The 25473-nt window shown below is 40.9% G+C and overlaps 1 protein-coding gene across 1 annotated transcript in view; it reads right to left on the reverse strand.

The window, feature by feature from the left end:
- Positions 1–25473, reverse strand: part of kcnab1a (potassium voltage-gated channel subfamily A regulatory beta subunit 1a) — a 177829-nt gene that overhangs the window by 53687 nt on the left and 98669 nt on the right. The window contains exons 2-3 of the mRNA XM_052018558.1: positions 25412–25455; positions 6121–6158 (exon numbers count right to left, since the gene is read on the reverse strand). Of these exons, the coding sequence (XP_051874518.1) occupies positions 6121–6158; positions 25412–25455 (82 nt within the window). The remainder of the gene's footprint in view (positions 1–6120; positions 6159–25411; positions 25456–25473) is intronic.

Consider the following 25473-nt stretch of genomic DNA (forward strand, 5'->3'; position numbering starts at 1 on the left):
TAGGAAAGACATGATGGCCTGAACAGCTTCCTTCGGTATTGTAAATTTTCTACCATTCATGCAGGTTACCTTAGATAACGGAACTGGCTAACTAGCTAAGTGTATTAATTCAATTCTTGAATTAACTTGTTCTGTTCACAAAACAAGAACTTAAAAAGAGTAAGTTATTGAGTGCTTTGGCAACAACACTAATGATCATTAAAACTGCATTGCTGAACGTTCTTAACATCAATGAGGATAAATTTTTTCAAATCATGTATTTTTATTCCAAGAATCCATCTTGCCAGCTCTTTCTCAGATTATCGTGTTGATGTCTGCAAACAGTCAGACCCACTTGAATCAATAAACAGAGTAATGTTGTCCATCTGTAGGTTTCTTCAAAGGCATTCCCACCCACAGCTTTGCCTTTGATCTACAACGTTTGGAAAATGTTTCTCATATTTCCTTATAGCATAGGAGAAGGTCCTCCACAGCAGGATTCAATCCTAAACCCTAAGAGAGTGAATCCAAATCCATGTGCTTAGACAAAGTTGTGTATTTGCGTAAGAATCTAGCTAAGTGACACTGCTCTGTTCAGATTTGCTGGCCAACTTTAAGAGCAAGATTGATCCAAATAATAATCAGCAGACTATTATGATTTTTTGAACCAAGAATGGTTCCAGGGATGAGCGATTTCAGCTATAGCATTAGACTGGAGAAGCTAAAGTTTCTCTCCTTGGAGTAGAGGTCAAAAGGAGATTTGATAGAGGTGTACAAGGTCATGACTGGTTTAGATGGAGTAAATGGGGGAAGGTTGTCTCCACTAATGGACTGTTAAACAACCAAGAGGCACATATTTAAAATTTTGGCCCAAAGGTAAAAAGAGGATGACAGGAAATTCCATTTTTCTTAAAATACACAAAGCACAGTTATAATCTGTAACACACTGCCTATAAAGTGTGGTGGAAACGAATCAGTCTGTACCTTAAAAATGGGAATTGGACATAAAATTTGGGAGGGAGTAACTTGCAGGGCTATGGGGAAAGAGCTGGGGAATGGGACTGACTGATGGATCATGGATGTTATTTATATGGATCATGGATGTAATTTATCATCCATGGTCGTTATTTATTTGACAAAGCTCCTCAAAAGTGGCCATTAACTAAAGTAGGAAGTTCAATAGCTTTGATAAGCCTTATAGATACTTCTGTACGTCCTTATTCTGGGGGATAAATGGAACAGATTTCCCAATTGTTCTTGATTTACTGAGAAGCAAATGCCTGAAGACGATGCATAAGTAATATTGCCATCGCTACTCCAGAATTGGCATGATTGTTAACTACTGCATCTTTTAATAATAATTCTATTCAACGTGATATTTGTAAATCTGTGATCACGTGAAATTTGCTGCATTGACTTGCTTGCAGTGTTTGAACTTTATTTTTAGTAAATGAGATTTATAGTTTATAGCAGGAGCCATATGGTCCAATGTGTTTAATGCTCTGCTACATGAATATTAATACTAGGGCACTCATGTTAATTCAACAAGCTGATAAAAGATCAAATATTTTCTTTTCAATCCTTGGGCTATGTCATGTTGCCAGATAAAACAATTTTGAAGTTATCGCAGTTTGTAAATGGACTTAGTATGAAAATATATCCTCAACACCAAACACTGGAGAAATACACAATTAACTACTTAGAACACCACTGGACTTCAAAGAAAAGAATGAGGTGAGTTGAATTCATTCAAATCCAAATGGTGCAACAACTGCCTTAAACTGAAGGTAAACATGAAGTACTTTTGATCCTTAACTCAAGTAGGTTCAGTATTTATTGCAGTGCAATCCTATTTCAACTTGCTAAATGAAAACCAAAATAAATTCAAGACAGTCCAAGCAAATTGCCTCAAAAAGTCTACCCTAGTTGTTGGTGCTTGGACTAACTGACAACTCTTTGGACTAGATTTTGTTGGCACCATCAGCAATAGTCAAACAAAACCACTGGCACTTAGCTCCTTATACTGCACTCCCACACATGCACAATCAAGTGTAGAAGTCTGGGATGTGCTGACAGATTCAGAAGGTCAAATTTTCAGTTCACTCCACCAATGCACTCTGCACGGAATGTAATATTGTTGGTACTCTCCAGAGTTTCACTGAGGGATCGCCCCTCAGATCATTGCCTGGTCAGACTTAGACGAAATACATGTGGGTGTTGGGGGACCAGAACAGCAAAGATCGAACCCAACCCAGTTTGCCAGGTTTTCACTGTGGCAGTGAATACTCACAGTAATTTTATCATCCAACTACACACGTGGAACGTCCTGGCTGATCAGCAGTACATATTCCAGAAATACAGATATTTTGGCTTCTTAGAAAATCTGTGTTTGTTGATTCAACCCATCTCAGTTAACATCTGTATATTAAATTACCTTCAAAATCCAGTTGAAATTTGAATAAAGCCTTCCCATTAGAGCCCAAATATCCAAGAGTTTGCAGGTGTTTATTTTGTGGAAGAGGACATCGCAAATGGAATTGCTACAGAATTTGTGAAGTGAATCAGGCCCTTGGGCAATCTGTATAGAGAAATGGTATATCATCTCATGTCTTGGTTGTCAGGTTTTCTGAATTAATTCTAAAGCAGCTTTTCAGTTTCACTTAAGCCAGGAAATTGTAGTTGTACCATTTCATGCTGCTCTTTATAAATTTGAGTGGATGCCTGCAGAATTCTCCAATTCGACATTAATCAAACCAATCGATTCCATAAATCATGGCCATTCATCTTCTGTGGCTCCAGGACCTTAAAAAAACTATTAACTAAACAGCACATAGTTATATAAGTAGTTGAAAGCAGCTTGTACTATTATCTTTCCAGTTGAGTGCCCAGGATAGAATTAATTTCATCTATGCAATAGATACGTCTTGCATTGATGTATCTTTTAGAAAAGATGTAGACTATTTTCTAAATGGGGAGGTAATTCAGAAATTGGAGGTGCAAAGGGACTTGGGAGTCCTAGTGCAGGATTCCCTAAAGGTTAACTTGCAGGTTGAGTCGGTAGTAAGAAAGACAAATGCAACGATAGCATTGATTTCAAGGGAACTAGAATATAAAAGCAAGGATGAAATGCTGAGGCCTTATAAGACATTGGTCAGACCACATCTGGAGTATTGTGAGCAGTTTTGGGCCCCACATGCGCCGGTGTTGGAGTGGGTCCAGAGGAGGTTAATAAGAATTATCCCAGGGATGAAAGGGTTAACACATGAGAAGTGTTTGCCGGCTCTGGACCTGTACGTGCACTTGCTGGAGTTTGGAAGGACGAGGGGGGTTCTCACTGAAACCTACTGAGTATTGAAAGGACTAGATAGAGTGGACATGGAGAGGATGTTTCCAATAGTGGGAGAGTCTAGGACCAGAGGGCACAGCCTCAGAATAAAAAGACGCTCCTTTAGAAAAGAGATGAGGAGGAATTTCTTTAGCCAGAGGGTGATGAATCTGTGGAATTCACTGCTACATCGGCTGTGGAGGCCAAGTCTTTGGGTATATTTAAGGTGGAGGCTGATAGGTTGTTGATTGGTAAGGGCGTCAAAGGTTACAGGGAGAAGGCAGGAGACTGGGGTTGAGAGGGAAAAATAAATCAGCCATAATTGAATGTCAGAGCAGACTCGATGGGCCGAATGGCCTGATTCTACTCCTATGTTTTATAGGACGCTGATATCCTCTAAGTCTATAACTATGCTCCTTCTATAGGATGCCAGCTAGTGGGAAGCATATAGAAGATCAGGTCTGCAGGCAAATTGTAGAGATGTGTAAAAACCATAGTAGTAATAACAGGGGGTGTGTGCTATCTTAATATAGACTGAGAAAATGATAAGTGAAAGAATTTATTGGTCCATTCAGGAGAATTTTTGTGACTAATCCATTTCAAATGGAGAAGTTTTTGAGATAATAAGGCAAGTTTTAAAATAACAATGGAAAAAAAATGATCATTTTAAGGTAAAACAAATTAGTCAAATTAAAGGGGGCCAATTTTAATGTAATGAAAACAGACCTGGCCTAGGTCTGTAAAGTGAAATCAACGATTGACAGGCAAAACTCTTAGTAACGGAAAGCCTTTGATGAGGATATGGTTCAATTGCATTCCCACAAGGGAAAAAGTTAAACAATTAAAGCCAGAGTTCCCTGGATGACCAAAGGTAGTAAAATAAAGCAGGAAGAATGGACACATAATATTTGTCAGGTTGATAATACACATGAGAATCAGACTCATTATTGAGAGCTGAGAGGAGAAGTAAAAAATGAAATAAGATGGACAAAGACAGGAGGATGATGAAAACTGGTGGCAAGCATGCCAAGAAATTTTCTATAGCCATGTAAACAGTAAACGGTTAATGAGAAGAGGCGGGGTTGATCAGAGACCAAAACACAATCGAGGTTTCTTGATGTGCTGTTTATAGATTTTTTTAAATGGCTTTTGATAAATTGGTGCATAATGGTCTTGTCATCAAAAATGAAGCCGAGGGAATAAATGGGCAGTAGCAACATGGATAGAAAATTGGCTAAGTGACAGGAAATAAAGTCGTGAATGGTTGTTCTTGGACAGAAAGAAGTGTAGTGTCTCCACTATACAGTAGTGTTCCCCAAAAGTCTGCTAGGACCATCTGCTTCCCTTTATGACTTTGAACTAGTTGTACAGAGCACAATTTCCACATATGCAAACACAAATTTCTACAGATGTACGGCTGCATCACCGCCTGGTATGGAGGCTCCAATGTGCAGGATCGAAAGAGGCTGCAGAGGGTTGTAGACTCAGCCAGCTCCATCACGGGCGGAACCCTCCCCACCGAGGACATCTTCAAGAGGCAGTGCCTTAGGAAGGCGGCATCCATTATTAAGGACCCTCCCATCTGTCTCTGATTCAGAACTTGGCAGCATAGTGTAGTGTTTAAAAGAAATAACCATTTGAAAAATGTAGTGAAACTAACTATTCTTCCATTCACAAATTAATTACTTTGTGAAGAGCTGAATTAAGGTTGTGTTTTCCTGTTGAAAAATTAAAAGGATTGTAGCGGTTAAAAAATGAAAACAATGATCACAGAGCGCAGAAATCTGCTGTATAATAGTACACATTAGAGTGTAGCTTAGGAACTATGTACTGCGGGTAGAGATGTCACTTAAAGGTAGGTTTCCAAATCTTTGACTAATTTTGCCTCTGTTCATTATATTGTTCTGCAACACAGAAGGAGGTCATACAGTCTGTAAAGTCCATGCTGGTTCTCAGTGTATTCCCATCAGTCCCATTTCTCCACTCATTGTTCTGCCACCCACCTACCCCAGGAGCAATTTACTGTTGCTGATTAATCGACTCGCATTCATTGAGGTGTGAGAAAAAAAATCAAAGCAACCAGAGGAAGTCCTGGTTCAGTCACAGGGAGAATGTACAAACTCCACACAGACAGCATCCAGAGTCACGATTGAACCTGATGGGGCTGTGCAGCAGCAGCAGCACTAACTGCTCCTCCACATTACCACAAACTACAGCAAAAAAAATATTTACAAAGATACCTGTTATCAGAAACTACATTACTAATGAGGTTTGAAAACTGCAAACATACTACTAGGGTCATCAAAGTCTCCTTCTAATGGCTCATTTTGCTGTAAGAGCCAACAACTCTTTGCCCTCAACTTGAAATCAGGTGTCGTTAGGAGCATATGGAAGGGAGATGTTTGAAGCATGTTGTTTGGTGCTTGGGAACATCCCAGGAATTTAGCCAATTATTCCTTCATTAGGTCCTGCAGAAGCTGTGCCCAGTTAGAGCAGGTGCGCAGAATGCTTTTAACTATTTTAAATTTAGATTTCCTGGCAATCCGCAGAAGAAACCTGTTCTCTGTTATATTTCTACAGTCATACATGTCTATTCCATGTCACAGCCACTGACAGGAACCAGCTTGTCATTAGGTGAGGGAGAAATGCACACGATTTCTAGGAACACCTCAGTTTGTAATTGTTCAATCCACAATGGTTAAGAATTTGTCTCAAATGACAGATACAATAAAAATGTTATTTCTAAATACATACAGTTCCTTCATTCTTTAAAAACTAAACAATCAATTCACTTAAATGTATAAAGTAGTTCCTACCTCATCAGATATCTGACCTCCAAATGTTACCCAGGTTCCTAGAAAGAAATATGCAGAAATACACAGTTAAGCCAGGTGGTATTGCAGATGACACAGATGAATCAGCTAATTGTTTACAATGTCTTTTTAAAAATTAAAACTGTCTTGGACAAGTTCCACATATAACATGTACGGAATTGAAAAGGAAAGGTCCTATTTTAGTTATTGATAGGCATTTTGTTTTGGAACACGGGATGAGCGGAAGGTTATTTAGCCCCGAGAGACTGTACCATTATTCACTGAGCAGGGCAGATGTGACTTAACTCCACGTAGCTGCCATTATCTCATATGCCTTTACACCACTGATTTTTGAAAAATCTATCAGTCTCTTAATTAAAATTAACAACTGTCCTAGCATCAATTTCCATTCACAGAAGTCTGTTCCAAATTTCTATTTTCTCCACGTTGAAGTGTTTCCCAACATCACTCTTAAAGAACCTGGGTTTAATTTTTTGACCAGATTCTTTAGTTTTAGGATCCCCAAATAACGAAAGAGTTTCTCTCTGTCTACTCTGATTCCCTTTTTGAGAATTCCAAACATTACACTCTTTAATCTTCTAAATTTCACAGACAGCATCCCTAGTTTGAGTAATCTTGCCTCATAATATAACCTTTGGTAAATCTATGGTGCATTCCCTCCAAGACCAATACATCCCCCTGAAGTACGGTACCCAGAAATATTTTCTGTAGTCCAGCAATGATATAACTGAAACTTCTAGCCTTAGTACTGGACAACTCCAAATGCAAAGGCCTGCATAATTTAAGCCTTTTCAGTACCAGCCATGCTATTCTGTGGATCTACATATATGAACCTCCACTTCCATCTTTTAAAAAGTAGTCTATTTTACTGGTTTTATGTCCAAAATGGATCTCACATTTGCCTATATGCAAATCCATCTTCCACCATTTTCCCCCCCATTTTCTTTATCAGTGCCTCTTTATAATAAGATGCTTTCTTCCACACTGCTTACAACCCTGACTTTCTCTGTGACTTGAATATGTCTTGCTTCCCCATTATCTTAGTCATTTATCAGTATTGTAGATAGTTGTGGCTTACTAACCACACAGGTCTGGATTGATGATCAACAACAATTTCAAATCCCACCACAGAAGCTGGGGAAATTACATTTAATGAATGGAATGAATTTGGAATGAAAAGCAATAATGATGATCATGAAACTATCAGATTATCATTAAAGTAAAAACACACGGTCCACTGCCCTTTAGGGTAGAAGATCTGATGTTATCTGATCAGGCCTACATGCAGTTTTAGTGAGGCTAGGCTGTAAATTTTAATCATGTCTCCATAGAAGTCCCAGGCACACAGCAGGGGCACTAATTAGCTTTTAACGTTGCTATTGCAACATTTAAGTGTGCACATACACTTCAGAAACCCCTTGAGCCTCAAATGCAGGAGCAGGTCTTAATAGAAGAAGACAGTTAAAGGTGAGGGGCCTATCATTATCTGAGCCATTACTGGCGAATTGGTTCGGGGAACAGATAGGAGATTCTGCTGAAGAGAACGAGACTCCTAGATGGTAAGTTGCCTCCCAGGTGCCAGGGTCAGAGACGTCTTGGATAGAGTCCACAGCATTCTTAAGGGGGAGGCTAAGCAGCCAGAAGTCATGGCACACATTGGCACCAACGACATAGATAGGAAAAAGGATAAGCTCCTAAAGAGGGAAAACAGGGAGTTAGGAAGGAAGTGAAAAAGCAGAACCTCAAGGGTGGTAATGTCTGGATTGCTGCCTGTGCCACGCACCAGTGAGGGTAAGAATAGAAAGATATGGCAGACGAATGTGTGGCTGAAGAGTTGGTGCAGGGGCCAGGGTTTCAGATTTGTGGATCACTGGGATCTCTTCTGGGGTAGGTATGACCTATACAAAAGGGACAGGTTAACACCTGAACTGGAGGGGGACCAATGTCCTTGAGGGCAGGTTTGTTAGAGCTGTTGGGGAGGGTTTAAACTAGGTTGGCAGGGGGATGGGAACCAGAGCATTAGGTCAGATGATGGAACATTTGCTGTAAAGGTAGATGTATTGTGCAGAGAGACTGTGAGGAAGGATAGACAGTGGATAGAGTATAAACAGAGTCAGTTGGATGGGTTGAAATGTGTTTACTTTAATGCGAGAAGTATTGAGAACAAGGTTGGTGAACTTCAAGCATAAATCAGTACCTGGAAGTACAATGTTGTGGCCATTATAGAGACTTGGCTGTCACAAGAGCAGGATTGGCTGCTTGATGTTCCGGGGTTTAGATGTTTTAAAAGGGATAGGGAGGGAGGTAAAAGAGGTGGGGGGAGGTATTGCTAATCAGAGATGGTATCACAGCTGCAAAAAGGGAGGTCATCGTGGAGGGATCATCTACTGAGTCAATGTGTGTGGAAGTCAGAAACAGGAAGGAAGCAATCACACTATTGGGAGTATTCTATAGGCCCCCTAATAGCCATGGGGACACCGAGGAACAGATAAGTAGGCAGATTTTGGAAAGGTGTAAAAATAACAGAGCTATTGTCATGGGAGACTTCAACTTCCCTAATATTGACTAGCACCTCCTTAATGCAAAAGGTTTAGATGGGGCAGAATTTGTTAGGTGTGTCCAGGAAGGATTCCTGACACAGTACGTGGACAGGCCGACTAGAGAGGCCATACTGGATCTTGTACTAGGCAACGCTCCCTGACCTTTAGCATAGCTATGGACAGGGATAGGAGCAGATGATATGGGAAAGTTTTTAATTGGGGGGGGGGCTAATTACAATGGTATTAGGCAGGAACTTGGGAGCGTAAATTGGGAACCGATATTCTCAGGGAAATGCACAGAAGAAATATGGAGACTGTTTAGTGAACACTTACATGGTGTTCTGGATAGGTTTGTCCCACTGTGACTGGGAAATGATGGTAGAGTAAAGGAACCATGGAACATTTAGCAAGCAGTGTTCTTGAGAATTATAAGGTAGCCAGGAAGGAACTTAAGAAGGGACTTAGAAGAGCTAGAAGGGGACATGACAAGGCCTTGGCGAGTAGAATTAAGGAACACTCCAAGGCATTCTACACATGCATAAAGAACAGGAGGATAACTAGAGTGAGGGTAGGCCCACTCAGGGATAAAGGGGGAAACATATGCCTGGAGGCGGAGGAGGTGGGGAGGTCCTTAATGAATACTTTGCTTCAATGTTTACTAGGGAGAGTGACTTTGATGAATGCGAGATCAGCATAGAACAGGCTAATGTGCTGGAGCAGGTTGAGGTCAAGAAAGAGGCAGTGTTGGACTTCTGAAAAACATTAGGAAAGGTAAGTCGCCGGGGCCAGACAGGATATACCCCCGGTTACTACAGAAGGTGAGGGAAGAGATTGCTGGGCGTTGACAATGATCTTTGCGTCCTCCCTGGCCACAGGAATGGTACCAGAGGATTGGAGGATAGCAAATGTTGTTCCATTGTTCAAGAATGGTAATAGGGCTAATCCTGGGAATTATAGGCCAGTGAGTCTTACGTCAGTGGTGAGCAAACTATTGGAGAGGATTCTTAGGGACAGGATTTACGAGCATTTGGAGAAGCACAGTCTTAATTAGGGATAGTCAGCATGGCTTTGAGGGGCAGGTCATGCCTCACGAGCTTAATTGAGTTTTTTTGGGGAGGTACAAAACAAATTGATGAAGGTAGAGCGGTGGATATGGACTTTAGTAAGGCTTTTGGCAAGGTTCTCCATGGTAGGCTCATCCAGAAAATCATGAGATCCATGGAGACTTGGCTTGCCCACAGAAGGCAGAGGGTGGTAGTAGATGGAGAGTATTCTGCCTGGAGGTCAGTGACTAGTGGTGTTCTGCAGGGATCTGTTCTGGGCCACCTGCTCTTTGTGATTTTTATAAATGACTTGGATGAGGAAGTGGAGGGATGGGTTAGTAAGTTTGCAGATAAGGTGCTGCAGATAGTTTAGAAGGTTATCATAGGTTACAACGAGATATAAACAGGATGCAGAGTTGGGCAGAGAAGTGGCAGTTAGAGTTCAATCCAGAAAAGTGTGAAGTGATACACTTTGGAAGAACAAATTTGAAGGCAGAGTAAAAGGTTAATGACAGAATTCTTAGGGTATTCCAAACTGCTAAGATCCCTCTGTTCCAATTCCAACTTTGAGATCCTTCAAAGTTGCCATGCACGTTGATAGGCTTCTTAAAGCTGGGTATGGTGTGCTGGTGTTCATTATTCAGGGGATTGAATTTTTGTTTATAAGATAAGATCTTTATTAGTCACATGTACATCGAAATACACAGTGAAATGCATTTTTTGCGTAGCGTTCTGGGGGGGGGGGGCAGCCCGCAAGTGTCACCACGCTTCCGGCACCAATATAGCATGCCCACAACTTCCTAACCTGTACGTCTTTGGAATGCGGGAGGAAACCCATGCAGACATGGGGAGAACGTACAAACTCCTTAAAGACAGCGGCGGGAATTGAACCCAGGTCGCTGGCGCTGTAAAGCGTAATGTTGCAGCTCTGCAAAACTCTGGTTAGACCACACTTGGAATATTGTGTTCAGTTCTGGTCACCTCATTTTAGGAAGATTGTGGAAGCTTTAGATAGAGTGCTGACGAGATTTACCAGGATGCTGCCTGGATTAGAGAACGTCTTATGAGGAAAGGTTGAGCAAGCTAGGGCTTTTCTCTTTGGAGCGACGCAGGATGACAGGCAACTTGATAGAGCTGTATAAGATTATGAGGGGCATATATAGAGTGAAAGCCAGGACCTTTCCCCCAGGGCACAATGGCCAATATCAGAGTACACCAGTTTAAGGTCAGAGGAGGGAAGTTTAGAGGAGATGTCAGAGGTAGGTTTTTTTTTATACACAGAGAGTGGTGGGTGCCTGGAACGCACTGCCGGGTCTGGTGGTAGAGGCTGATACAATTGGGACATTTAAAATAAACTTAGAGAGGCACATGGATGTAAGAAAAATTGAAGGTAATGGGCTGTGCAGCAGGGAAGGGTTAGATTGATCAGGAAGAAGGTGTTTATATAGGTCAGCACAACATTGTGGGCCAAAGGGCCTGTACTGTACTGTTCTATGTTCTATGAATCCACCACTGAAGCCAGCATGGAATCCTCACTGATCTTATGATGCCTCCTATGTCACTGGGTAAGGTTTCATTCATGGTAGGAGCAAAGTCAAACCACTCCAATCCTTGCCTTGGGTACCCGTTTCCAGTGGCACAATGTCCCATCAAGCATTGGGGACGAAACCCATGCTTTTGGACATACAAGGGCTTTTATCCTTTTTATCCTTAATTATCATTTGAAAGAGCCTAATATTTTTCACTTATCCAAAACCACCTCAACAAAGTATAAGAATAATAAATTATAACAGTTACATTGACAGGATCATTCATTTCAGACTCTGCCACCAGAATTCCCAAGTGTGTCCTATCCACCAGAGGAAAGTCACAGGAGTACAATCAGGAAAGGGAGGTCAAAATTGAATATGGACTTCATGGCATCTCATGCCATCACACTGGCAAAATATTTCACTGCTTCTTCCAAATACAGTTCAAAATGGAAGAATACTAATTCATCAGCTAGGGAATGGCATTAAGTAGTATTTCCTTGCCCAGGTTTGATTTGATGTCTCAAGAGGGAGGGTTCTTAGTAAATGTAGAGGACTCCCAGCCAACTTCTCTTGACTGTACACAACTGTGCTACCACCTCTGGTGATCTGTCATGCTGGTGAAACAAGACACAGCCAGGAGAGGAGTCTGAAGTATGATACTGTACCCCCCAACCATTCCCCCCCCCCACCCCGCTTCTTCTCTTCTTCCCTTTCCTAGCCTTTTTTTCCCTCTCTCTTCTTACCTTTGACACATCCCCTGGTGGATCTGCTCTCCCCTCCTCCGATGCACCTGCCTATCACTACCTCTTACCTGCGTCTACCTATCTCCACCTTGTGCCCACACTGCCTCTCCTCTTTTGTCCACTTATCACTGCTTTTCCCTCCCATATATTGGCCTTCCCACTTTTCCGATCTTCAGTCCTAAAGAAGGGTCCTGACCCGAAACGTTGACCGCCTGCTTTTCTCCATGGATGCTGCCTGGCCTGCTGAGTTCCTCCAGCATTATCGTGTTTCTCATACTGTGGGCTAACCTGCAGAAGTAGGATGCGATAGGTGGAGCTAACTAATCCCACAACCTATAGATCAATTAAAGCTCTGTAGTCTTGCCACATTCAGTCATGAAAGGGTCTGGATAATTAGACATCTGACCAGAGGACTAGGCTCCTTGAACATATCTATCCTTCATGATGGTGAAACTCAGCGTGCATGCTAAAGACAAAACTACGTATTCACAACCAATTTCAACTTGAAGTGAATGGTCCATTATGACTACTACTGAGATCTCTACCAACACCAAAACCAGCTGGATTCATTCTATGTGATACCAAAAGAAGGCTGAAATCACTGAATGCAGAAAAGACTACTGGCCTCTGCAAGATCCCAGCAGCGCATGTTGCTAGGCCTTTCTAGTGTAGCTATAACACAGGCATACAGGTCCTCTCCACTAAAGCAGGCCAAATCCAATCCAATCAATTTCTGCTCGATCGGTCTTCTCCCAAGACGTTGAAAAATGTCACAGGGAGAAATACAATGAAGAATCACATTAAAAGGTTCCAACTACTGCCATTAAATGATCATTAACCTGGCCCACATATTACATCAATATTATCACTTTTATTATAAAGTCAATAATTATCAATTGAAACATTGCCATTTTTGTTTCAGTTGGGAACATACCTTCATAGAGTAAATAAGATCATCTTAATTGGTGCCTGCACCAGGTATAAATTATCTGAAGTACAGTGTCCTGAGCATTACCGAGTACAACTATGCCACAAGATGTTCTTGCATCACAAGAGGTTTTGTGGATTTATTGTAAGACTTTCCAACATGCTTTAGAGGGATGGCCTGTGTAAAACGACCATCAAAAAAAGGACTGAAAGCCCGCGATGTTCCAATTGTATTACTGTATTCAAGAAAAATATTTGTCTCTCCTTAGTGCACGAAACTCTTCAGTGATGGCATTCAACAACCTTCCTACACAGAGAGGGGGTGCTTTTAACCAAAGTATTTTATTTGGTTGGGAGTACATTCTTTTTGCATTTTATTGAGTTGACAAAGCACCTCCCTACTCATTTGTGACAGGGATTGAAACTTATGGGAAGCCACTTTCCATCAACATTATTGATATTTATTAAAAACGTACAAGTCTAAAACTAGAGTGCATATGTTTAAGGTGAGAGGGGAAAGGTTTAAAGGGGACCTGAAGGGCAAGTTTTTCTACACAATGGGTGGTGGATATATGGAATGAGCTGCCAGCGGAAATGGTAGAGGCTGGTTCAATTACAAATGTTTAAAAGATATTTGGAAAGGTCCATGGATTGGAAAGGTTGAGGGGGGTATGACCCAAATACAGGCAAATAGGACTACCTCAGGAATGCACCTTGGTTGGCATGGAAAAATTGGACTGATGGGCTTGTTTCTGTGCTGTATAATTCTCTGACTCGATTGTTTAAATTCACAATACGTACTTTGTTTGAAAGTTATTTCAATCAAAAATAGATATTTAATCAGATTGCATTTTAAGCAAGTTCTCTGTGAATTCAACAGAACACTATTTCCTAATCTTTTTGTCAAATGGCATCATGTCAAAATGTTTTCATGATGCACCTGCAATTAGTTGATTTGATACGAAGAGGAAGACAGGGCAGGATGATAAATTAGCAGAGGAACAGCTATATCTTGTTTAAAATGCAATTTAGAAAAAAAAAACAAGGAAATTAGAATGAGAATCCAGAAATGTATCTTTGGCCACAATTCCACAATTATTAAATGCTTTATCTTGGCATCAAGTCTGTCATTCATCATGAAGTGTAAAGAAAGAATCTGCATTCACAAAGCATCTTTCACATCTCCACATGCACTTCACAGAGCAAGAGCTGTTTTTGAAATATAATATGTTACTTGATGAAAAAAAAAGTCAATTTTCACATGGGAAGGTCCAGCAAACACCAATGAGATGAATGGACAACTAGTCTGTTGGTTGACGGATTTCTGCCCAGAGCATTGAAGGTGTTTCTAGATACCTTCATGCAGAGTTCCATCACTCCCTTTTACATTCACCTGAGAAGGTGTAAGAACCTTGATTAAAGTCTATCCGAAAGATGATACTTCTAATATCACAGCTTGGTGAGTGTCCATCATCTCATGGACGTTGTGACTCAGGGCAGTGAGTGCTTCTATTGTGGAGGTTTGTGGCTGTCACATGACAGCACTGCCCCTACCTGGCCGGAAGACACACCACTGCCAATCAAGGTTTGGCCCCGCCCCACCCATCAGTGCACACCTGACCATTGGCCTTTGTGATCGATTAGTCCTTGCTGGCACTGGACCATTGGCCTTTTGAAATTACCTGGGCTTGACCCCCCCCCCCCAGCACTATAAAGAGTGCCACATGTGCTTGGCTCTCTCTCGTCTCCGAGGGATGACCCTGCTTTGCTCCAGGCCGAGCACTGTGAAATGGTGCTGGAGAAATCGTTGGTGAGGTGTGCACTGTTAAAAGGGTTGGGAGCACCTTAGTTGCTATCCCTGGTAGCATAGAGCCGTGCCTGCACTGAGTCAAGGGGTGGCAGGTATCATATTGTTTTTCCTTGGTTGTCTGTACCCAGTTTGTTTTTTGTGTGTGTGTGTGTGTGTGTGTGTGTGTGTGTGTGTGTGTGTGTGTGTGTGTGTGTGTGTGTGTGTGTGTGTGTGTGTGTGTGTATTTTACCTGTTGCGATTTTCCCACACTCACTACCAAATGTGCACGTGCATGTTATTCCCGTTATCCTTGCCCCGCGTTCGTCTTTTGTAAATAAATCATTTATCTCTAAGACTGTGTTCAGATTCCTCGCCTTCTGAGACCCTGAACCTGTTTCACAACAGTGCTACTATTGAGCCAATGCTGCCATTTAAGGTAGGGAACACAAACATACAGATAAAGAACAGGAATAGACTACTTGGTCCCTCAGGCTTGCTTTATCATTTGATAAGATCATGGCTGATCTGACTGTAACAACATTCAATTCCCATACTGTCAGTTGAACACAAATGCCTGGGTAAAGACTAGCAATCCTAACTACTGGAAGAGCAAATCCAGATCTTGTACGCACATCACATAGACATGTGGTTTCCCCCCATTTATTCTTAAGATATCCAAATAATTTGCTTTTTGTGATCCAAAATTTCATGGCACTTTGTAGCCAGAGCAGCATGTAACATAAGACATTAAAAAAATTCCATTCCCTGTCTGTTGATGTTCTAAAAGGTGAAGTGTCTATTCTCAATGGTCTGAACTCACTCACTGTTGCTTATTTAATAACAAGGTCCATCCTACCATTTCCCATAAATATTTATCATCTTCCTCCTCTGACTCAGATGTGTTAACGTGATCCTTGCCTGAAAGTTCAATCATGGGAAGAAATGTGGAATAACCATAAATACAGACATGAATAGTTTAATAAGCCAAATATCATGAATTATACTAACATGGCTTTGAAAGGCTTTAAAACAAAGGCAGCAAAGCAAGGAGCCAGGTTTTAAAATTTCTGCTGTGTGTAAGCTGACCTTTGTATGAAGCGATTGTCCCAGATCTCAAAATAACCACTTCCAGAAGATATTAGCCACAAATTTAGATCATTGACTGCTTCTCACGGGTGGGAGCAGCTAAATATTAGGGAGTGAAACAGGATAATGAGTGGAGTGGTTGGGGAGGGGCAGAGGGCTGTCTAACCAACGAGAGAAACAGCAGTTCAAATCCCATTTCCTCTGGAAGAAACAAGTATTGGGTTCTTAAAACATAGACATGGGATGTGTGTGAAGGTCTGTGTTTTCATTGGCCCATTTACTAATGTGCTTTCACCGACACAGTCGAGAATCTTCAAAGCATTACTCACTTTGTTAAATTCTCTGCAGGGCAAGAGCTGGAACTGTGCTGATTGTGTAGTTCTGGATCACCCAAACAAATCATCTTAGGAAAAAGTACCTACCCAATCTCAGATGTTATGATGCCAAAGAGGCCATTCAGCCCATATCCATGCAAGGGCACCACAGCAGCTGATCCCTCAGCCCTTCCCCATAAATAAACACGTTATTTTCTTTCCAGTGTTTACCCTTTAAAACATGAGAACTGAGTCTGCCTCCGCTGCCTGCCCTCACTAACCACTCACCAACTGAGGAACTTCCTCCTCATGTTACTTTTGGTTCTTTTGTTATTCAACTTCATTCTGTTTCCTCTCTTTGATCATCCTGCTCTATCTATTCTGTCCAGATCCTTCATGATTTTAAATTTCTTTATCAGATCTCCTCTCTATCTCCTCTGATCCAAAGGTCTCCTCCAATAAATCCACATAACTACAATTCCTCTGTCCTGCAATCATTCTAATACATCTTCTCTGCATCCTCTCCAAGGCCTTCCCTCACTGCAGTGTGTGAGCTTACCTTTCACACCTTTCGTCACTGTGATGCTCAGAACTGCACCGATGCAGCTGAATGAGTGTCTTACAATGATTCATTGTGACCTCCTTGCTTTTGTGCTCTAGGCCTCTATTTATAAAGCACAGCGTCTCTTAAGTTTGAAGCGTTTTCTCAACCTGCCCATTTTAAAAATGCGGCCTCTAGTTTATATTCCCTCTCCTCAGATTTGCTGCTAAAATGTAACATCAGATTTTTCTGGATTAAATTGCACCTGTTGTGTGAAAAAATACCAAAAACAACTGCAGATATGGGAAATCTAAAATAAAAACAGAAAACGCAGCAAATACCCAGCAGGTCAGGCGCATCTGTGGAAAGAGAAACCGAGCTAATTTAAAGCTTCCCACAGATGTGGCCTGACCTACTGAGTATTTCCAGCATTTCCTATACTCATTCACCTGTCATGATTGCTCATTCCATTATTAGTCCACATCTCCTGTCCATCACAATCCTCCTTGCAGTTATTTGCCATGCTTGTGCAAGATTTGGTTTTGGTTTATTATTGTCACTTGTACTGAGGTACATTAAAAAACTTGTGTTGCATACCCTTCATAAAGGTCAATTCATTACACAGTGCATTGAGGTAGTACAAGGTAAAACAATAACAGAATGCAGAATGTGTAACAGCCACAGAGAAAGTGCAGTGCAGGTAGACAATAAGGTGCAAGGTCATAACAAGGTAGATTGTGAGGTCGAGAGTCCATCTTATTGTACTAGGGAAAAATTCAATAGTCTTATAACAATGGGATAGAAGTTGTCCTTGAGCCTGGTAGTACATGGTTTCAGGCTTTTGTACCTTCTGCCTGATGGGAGGGGAGAGAAGAGAGAATATCCAGGGTGGGTGGGGTCTTTGATTACGTTGGCTACTTTATCGAGGCAGCAAGAAGTATAGACAAAGTCCGTGGAGGGGAGGCTGGTTTCAGTGATGTGCTGAGCTGTGTCCACAACTCTCTGTAGTTTCTTGCTGTCCAGGGCAGAGCAGTTGCCATACCAAATCATGATGCATCCAGATAGGATGCTTTATATAGTGCATCGATAAAAATTGGTGAGTGTCAAAGAGGACATGCCAAATTTCTCTAGCCTCCTGAGCAAGTAGAGGCACTGGTGAGCTTTCTTGGCTGTGGCATCTACATGATTGGACCAGAACAGGCTATTGGCGATGTTCACTCCTAGGAACTTGAAGCTCTCAACCTCAGCACCATTGATGTAGACAGGAGCATGTGCACCACCCCCTTCCTGAAGTCAGTGACCAGCTCTTTTGTTTTGCTGACATTGAGGGAAAGGTTGTTGTTATGACACCATGTCACTAAGCTCTCTATCTCCTTCCTGTACTCAGACTCATTGTTATTTGAGATATGGCCCACTACAGTGGTATCATCTGCAAACTTGTAGATGGAGTTAGAGCAGAATCTGGCCACGCAGTCATGAGTGTATAGAGAGTAGAGTAGGGGGCTGAGGATGCAGCCTTGTGGGGCAACAGTGTTGAGAATAATTGTACATATCCTCACCGATTGCGGTCTGTTGGTCAGGAAGTCAAGGATCCAGTTGCAAAGGGAGGTGTTGAGTCCCAGTTCTCGGAGTTGGGTGATGAGTTTGCTTGGAATTATAGTATTGAAGGCGGAGCTGTAGTCAATAAATAACAGTCTAATGTAGGTGTCTTTGCTATCCAACTGCTCCAGAGATGAGTGTAGGGCTAGGGAGATGTGCCACTGTAGACCTGTTTCAGTGGTAGGCGAATTGCAGTGGGTCAAAGTTGAATGGAAGGCTGGAGTTGATGCGTGCCATGACCAGCCTCTCGAAGCACTTCATGGTGGTGGATGTCAGAGCCACTGGTCAGTAGTCATTAAGGCACATTACCTTGTTTTTCTTGGGTACTGGGATGATAGTGGTCTTCTTATAGCAGGTGGGAACCTCAGATTGAAGCAGGGAGAGGTTAAAAATGTCTGCAAATACCCCTGCCAGCTGATCTGCACAGGGTCTAAGGACACAGCCAGGGACACCATCTGGGCCATATGCTTTCTGCGGGTTCACCGTCCGGAGGACTGATCTTGCATCTGCAACGTTGACCATGGGTTCAGGTGCACTGGAGGCCGTCAGGGTGGGTGCTGACATACCAATCCCCTTCTGTTCAAAACGTGCATAGAATGCATTAAGCTCATTGGGAAGGGATGCGCTATTGTTGGTAGTGCTGCCTGAATTCGTTTTGTAGCCCATTATAGCATGTGAGCCACAACTGACAGCTGGTTTGGGACTCGATATTGGATTGTTATTGTCTTTTGACATTTCTGATTACTTTACGGAGGTCATATCTCAATTTCTTGTAAAGGTCAGGGTCACCTGATTTGAATGCCGCAGTCCTAGACTTGAGTCGGGAGTGGATCTCCTGGTTCATCCATGGTTTCCGGTTTGGGAACACCAGAATTGTCCTCTTTGGTACACAGTTCTCAGCACACTTGCTGATGAAGTCAGTGATGCTGATAAAGATCATGAGCGGTATAGACATGGTAATTAGAGGGAAGCTGTCCTCATCTGTAGATATTTCCAGGATAGGGGACGCAGATTTAAAACTTTGGGTTATAGTTACAAGAAGAATGTGAAGAAAAATGTCTTTACTCAAAATAGTTAGGATCTAGAATTCACTGCTTCTCAGAGTCATGAAAGCAGAATGAATCAGTACCTTCAAAAGGGAACTGGATGAGCACTTGTTAGAGTATAATTTGTAGGGCAATTGGGGAAGAGCAAGGGAATGGAACTGAGGGGATTGCTCTCCTAGGAGCCGACAGAGACTTGATGGGCCAAATGACCTCCTCCTGTATGTAAAAATTCCATGATGTTATGACTCTGTATTTTCAGTTTCTGCTTTAAAAGGGATGTTTCATAATTTATGTCCCAAGCATTAGAATTTAAAAAATTGAGCTAAAAGTTGAATCAGCATCATTTGAAATGGTCTTAAATGCTCATTTTAGCAGTAAGATGATAAACTTGATTTTAAACCTAATTTCTGTGATATGGGAAAATATATGACAACCATTGCTGTATGGACACCGTCACAGATTGCCTTTCATTGTGTTACATGAAATAAGATTACTTTGAGTTATAATTTATACCAATATGAAATTCTAAAGTCTGCATTATTCTTCTTTTTATTACCCCTTACTACCCAGAGAATGACTTTTGAAGCTGTTTAAAGAAATCTAGTGTTTTAATTTAAATTTCCATATATGTTTAAATTACTTTCAAATGTATTTATCATAAATTTCACTACTTTTCAATGACATTAAAATTACAAATATAATATATGCAGGTCAAATTTTGGTATGTGTACGTGTGCGCATAATGAGAGGGGGAGAAAGTGTGTGAAAGGGAGAATACAAAATCCTGAATTTGCTGATAGCTGTTAGCTGGTGCATTTTTTAATTATTGTTTATCTATTTATTGGGACTTGTCTATTGCTGGCATGACCAATATTTATTGACCATTCCTAATTGCAATCAAGTAGTAGGGGTGAGATGCCTTCTTGGATAGCTGTAATTTTTTCAGTAGAATTAGTCCCACAGTCCTGTTGGGCAGGGTGTTCCAGCATTTAGACCCAGTGACAATGAAAAGCAGGTATTATTTTTCCAAGTCATGATGGTGTGCGACTTGGATGGGAACCTACACATGGTGGTGTTCCCATGCTTCTGCTGCCCTGGATGGTGTTGGTATCTCGAGCATTTTTGGTGTTACACTTATCCAGGCAGGTGAAGAGTATTCCCCTCATGCCCCTAACCTGTGCCTTGCAAGATGGCGGAAAGGCCCTGAGATATCAGGAGGTAAGTCGCATGCTGTGGGTTCTGACCTGCTCTTGTAGCCATGATTTATGTGGCTAGTCCAGATGAATTTCCAGTCAATGGTAACCCCAAGATGGCGGGGTACTTGGTGGTGGTAATGCCATTGAATGTCAATAGTTAGATTTTCTCTTGTTAGGGATGGTCATCGCCTGGCACTTCTGTGGTGTGAATGTTACTTGCCACTTATCAAACTGTACTTGAAGGCCGTTGAGGTCTTGCTGCATGCAGGCATGGCTGTTTCATTTACTGAGGTGTTGCAAATGGAATTGAACATCGTGCAATCCTGTCTTCTGACCTTATGATGGAAGGAACATCATTGATGAAGCGGTCAGAGATGGATGGGCTTTTCCCCAAGGAACTCATGCAGTGATGTCCAGGGATTGGGAAGATTGACTTTTGACAATTACAACTACTTTTCTTCATGTGAGGCATGACTACAACCACTGGAGTGTACTCCCTTTGATGCCCATTGTCTTCAGTTTTGCCAGGGCATAAATCACTCAAGGGCAGTCACATTCACCTCCTCTGGAATTCAGCTCTTTGGTCCAACCTTGGACCAAGGCTGAGATGACATCTGGAGTAGAGTGGTCCTGGCAATTGCGAGTAGGTGAGTAGTAACTGTGCCTTGCAAAGGTGCAAAATCCCAAAGATGCTGCCAGTTTCATGAAATAAGGATGAGAAACACCTGTAATGTCTTCATCGTAACTACAGTACACTCCAAGTCTTTTATGTCAATCTCTGTCTTGAATTAGAGTTTGATGAGAAGAATTTTATCATTCATTGCATTATCATCACCTGCTGATGGTTTTAGCTACAATACAACTGAAAATATAGTTCCATATAGTTCCAACCAAGGCTGGGTAGAGTTGATGTTTCCATGTTTCCAGAAGAGTCTGGGATCCGAGGGCACAACCTCAGAATAAAGGGACATCCCTTGAAAACTGTGATGAAGAGAGATTTCTTCAGCCAGAAGGTGGTGAATCTGTAGAATTTGTTGCCACAGAGGTCGGTGGAGGCCATTGGGTGTATTTAAGGCAGATAATGATATATTCTTGATTGGAAAAGGGGTTAAAGGTTACAGGGAGAAGGCAAGAGAATAGGGTTGAAAAATAATCAGCCAGATTGAATGGTGGAGCAGACTTGATGGACTGCATGGCCCAATTCTGCTCCTATACCTTATGGTACTTGGCTAGTATGATATAACATACATACGAAAAGGAAGAATAAATAGTTGAGGTACAGGTGATATGGCTGGAGTACCCTTCACAACAGAAACAATCATGCAGGCATGCTTTATCCTCTTTATCCTGTCCAAGTGTGGTCTTGATAAAGTGCTGGAGTTCGCCTAAATGGGAAGTTACTGCAGGTGAAATCTGCTCCACACCAAAAAAGTGAACAAATGCCCAAGAAATAAAATTGATTGAAGTGAAAAGTAGGTATAAAAGTAAAAAGTAAATGCTATTAACAAAGCCCATGACAATTTAAAAATGAAACTCAGTAAAACCTAAAATGATGAATAGTAGTTACAAAAAGGATGTTTGAGATCTAACAACTACTATTGCCTGAAATAAGATCATCTTAATTTTTTTTAACCAAGTTGTTAGAGATCTCAGTCTTGAGACATTGGTGGCATTTCACGAAACTTAGGCCTAACTATCAACGACTGAATAAAAAATGATTTTGAGCCAACATTTGAAAAAAATACACCAATTTTTAACTCCTGAAAATTTTAAATTGTACTTAAAGCTGATTCTTCCTGTCCCTTTCAAAGCCGAGTACTTATGCACAAGCTCTGCATCATTACAATATTGGTGCAGGCAACTCTAAGATAATTGAGCTCACCATTCAGATGCTTCCACCTATTCCAAATGCATGGTGTGTTCTGTTGGCTTGAAGCATTTCCCTTCCCAGAGACATCATGAACACTAATGGAGTTGACACAGATGGCCAGTTTGCAGGGGGTTGAGTTACTTTGTCCATCTTAGTATTTTGACCAATTGGTTTAATGTCATTATGACCCATCTAATTGCCAGATTAAGTCACAAGTTTAAAATATTCTGTACATTAATAAAACATGTAATGTGTGTGTTTTGGTATTGAGAAGTTCCCTCCAGAACGTATAGAGTAATAATATACCAGCTGTATTTTGGGTTCAATAAAGCTAAACAATAGTGTGCATATTTATAGTAAATTTCATGCTGTCCAATCCCATACCAATAATAAATCTTCCCTCCACCACTTCAATGCAATTGAGCATTTATTTCAATTTACAAAAGCAATGGTAACTACGTATCTCAGTGCAGAGATACCATTGTATCAGAGATGCCATTGTAATAGTGTGAAAATTAAGAGTTCATACACTGTTATACAGATACCAATGTAGGAAATAAGATAAATAACATATCTGTACAACAGTGTATGAACTCTTAATTTTCGCACTAATATTGTACTATTTGTGCTTGGTCAAACTGAAGGGAAAATATACTTTCTTTCACAACAAACGTGGAACAAATGTAATTGGATGTGGAATAGTTAATTGAGTGACAGCAGTAACAGTAAAAAAAACATTATTGAGGTAGGTATGTGCTCTTCTTCAGCGGATTTGACAACTTGTGTGAAACCAGAGTAAATGGGGAATATTAAATGCAAATTGCATTGAGTGTAAGTTGAAATTCCCCAAACTACTTTAAAAACTTTGCATTAGAAATTAGAAAAATTGATTGGTCATCAGATCAAATAAATTACCATAGATTATTTTGCTAAATGTGCTCATTTTATGGCTTTGAGGAAGCTCCATAAAAAAAAGTCTAAGACACTAATGGGACAAGTTAACAACATAAGGTCCAGGAGTAGGTCAACTGGCCCTCAACAACCTGCTCTGCCATTCAATAAAAACATGACCAATCTTCCTCAGCACCACCTTCCAGTACCACTCCCATTTGCTGGGTTCCTATAATATCCAGTAATCTATCTGTGTGTGCTTTGAATGAATATCACTGAGCCTCCAGGTACCCCCAACCCCCCCAAAAAAATTTCAAAACCTCACCACTATCTGATTGAAGAAATTCCTCCATACATCAGTTCTAAATAGCCTACCCCTTAGTTGGAAACTGTGGTCTTCATCCTAGACTTCACAGTCAGGGGAAACATCTTCCCTACATCTAGCCTGAAAAGTCCATTCAGAATTCCTTTGCCTTTCAATGAAATCTCTTATTGTTATAAAATCTAGAGAATAAAATCCCAGTCTCCTCAATCTCTCCCCTTACATCCAATTTGCCATCCCTAGAACCAGTCTAGTGAATTTTCAATGGACTCCCCCTATGGCAAGCACATCCTTCAACAGGTAATATACAATACCTCCTGTGCAAGGCTCATATATTTGGAATAATATTTAATTTAAGAGACTGACAAATATACTTCAATGTCACCAGAAAAGTTATTTGATTTACTTTATTAAATAATCACATTCCATTATTTAAGATTGTACTTTGACAGTGACAAAATACTTATTTTTTGTGACAAATCGTTTAAATAAAACTGCATTTAGTTACCACTTTCAAATAAGCCAAGGCATATTGTAAAGCATTTTAAAATTACATTTAGAAGATTGCCTACTTGTACTGGTCCATGGGAGATTGTGCTTCTGGCAAAATGCAAATAAGCTTGAGAGCAAATATAAAAACAAAACTTCAAAGAGGGCATGGTTTTAAATTCAAATTGCACTTGGATTCCTGATTATGCCCAAAGGTGAAATTCTACTCCCACTACACAGCCTGAAGCCTTACAGATGCTGCTTTAATCCTGGTACACAGCACTAAGCCTTTCATCCTTCACTCTGAGGTCTCATCTAGTCAATTGGCAGATACCCAAGTTATTTATTATTTTGCTAATTGATAATGCTGATTGCTTTGCCTTGCTATAGTTCTATAATTGTCAGAATAACTTCCATCACAACCAAGTTTCAAAAGAAACAAAAACTATTTTTCATCTTACTGCTATATCAACAAATATAAAGGATAAAAATGCATAGGCTGTGCTAAAATGAGCACTGGCACCACACATTCATAATATTAGTCCAGTGGTGCATAAACTGGGGTCCAGAGACTTTCAGGTATCTGAACAAAATAAATATATTACTGTATCTCACTGTGCAAAGCAAACACAACCCCCACACCTTCAAGCTGATACACAAAAGACAAACAGACACACCATATAAGCAAACTAGTTTCAACCATACCTGAAATAAGCACTTTCTTAAAATTAGTAAGCCCCTCTGCCTGCAGAGAACGTTTATATTATGTGGTTTTATAATTCAGAGGGAGATCATTGAATACTAACCCATTTGAAAAGGGGCACATCCATCAAAAAAGTTTGAACAACCAGAGTATTACTCTTATTTATTGAACAAAATATTAACCATGCACAGCTTGCAGTTGGAATTGGGCTGCATTGTTTTACTGAAGTTGGTATAAATTCAACACAGAACAAAATGCATCCCAGACACCAGTCTTTCACATTGGTTGGCTTTCCGTGCTCTCAAGCATTAACTGTAAAGCTGATATTCAAGTCAATGGCAATTGAAAATCACGTATCATTTGCAAGGTGACAGCATTACTGGAACAAAAAAATAAACGTTACTATTTTTCAAAATTACATTGAAATGCCACGATGACCTAAGGGATGATTCTGCAGGACTCCCCTGTTGGTGCTCAATTTGCAAGACCAGAATGTGATTTGATAATAAAAGAGCCGTAACCATAGATTCTCTTACTCATACTCCTAACAAGGCTCTGTGCCAGAAGTGGAGTCCGCAAAATTCCCCTACAATGTTCAATATTTTAACCCAAAATCATGTCATGCTAAAATCTGTTACTTACCAAGTCCCAGACAAGATACTCGAAGTCCTGATTTTCCCAGATTCCTTTAAATTAAAAGACAG

The sequence above is a fragment of the Pristis pectinata genome, chromosome 6, assembly GCF_009764475.1.
Source record: "Pristis pectinata isolate sPriPec2 chromosome 6, sPriPec2.1.pri, whole genome shotgun sequence".
Taxonomy (NCBI): Eukaryota; Metazoa; Chordata; class Chondrichthyes; order Rhinopristiformes; family Pristidae; genus Pristis; species Pristis pectinata.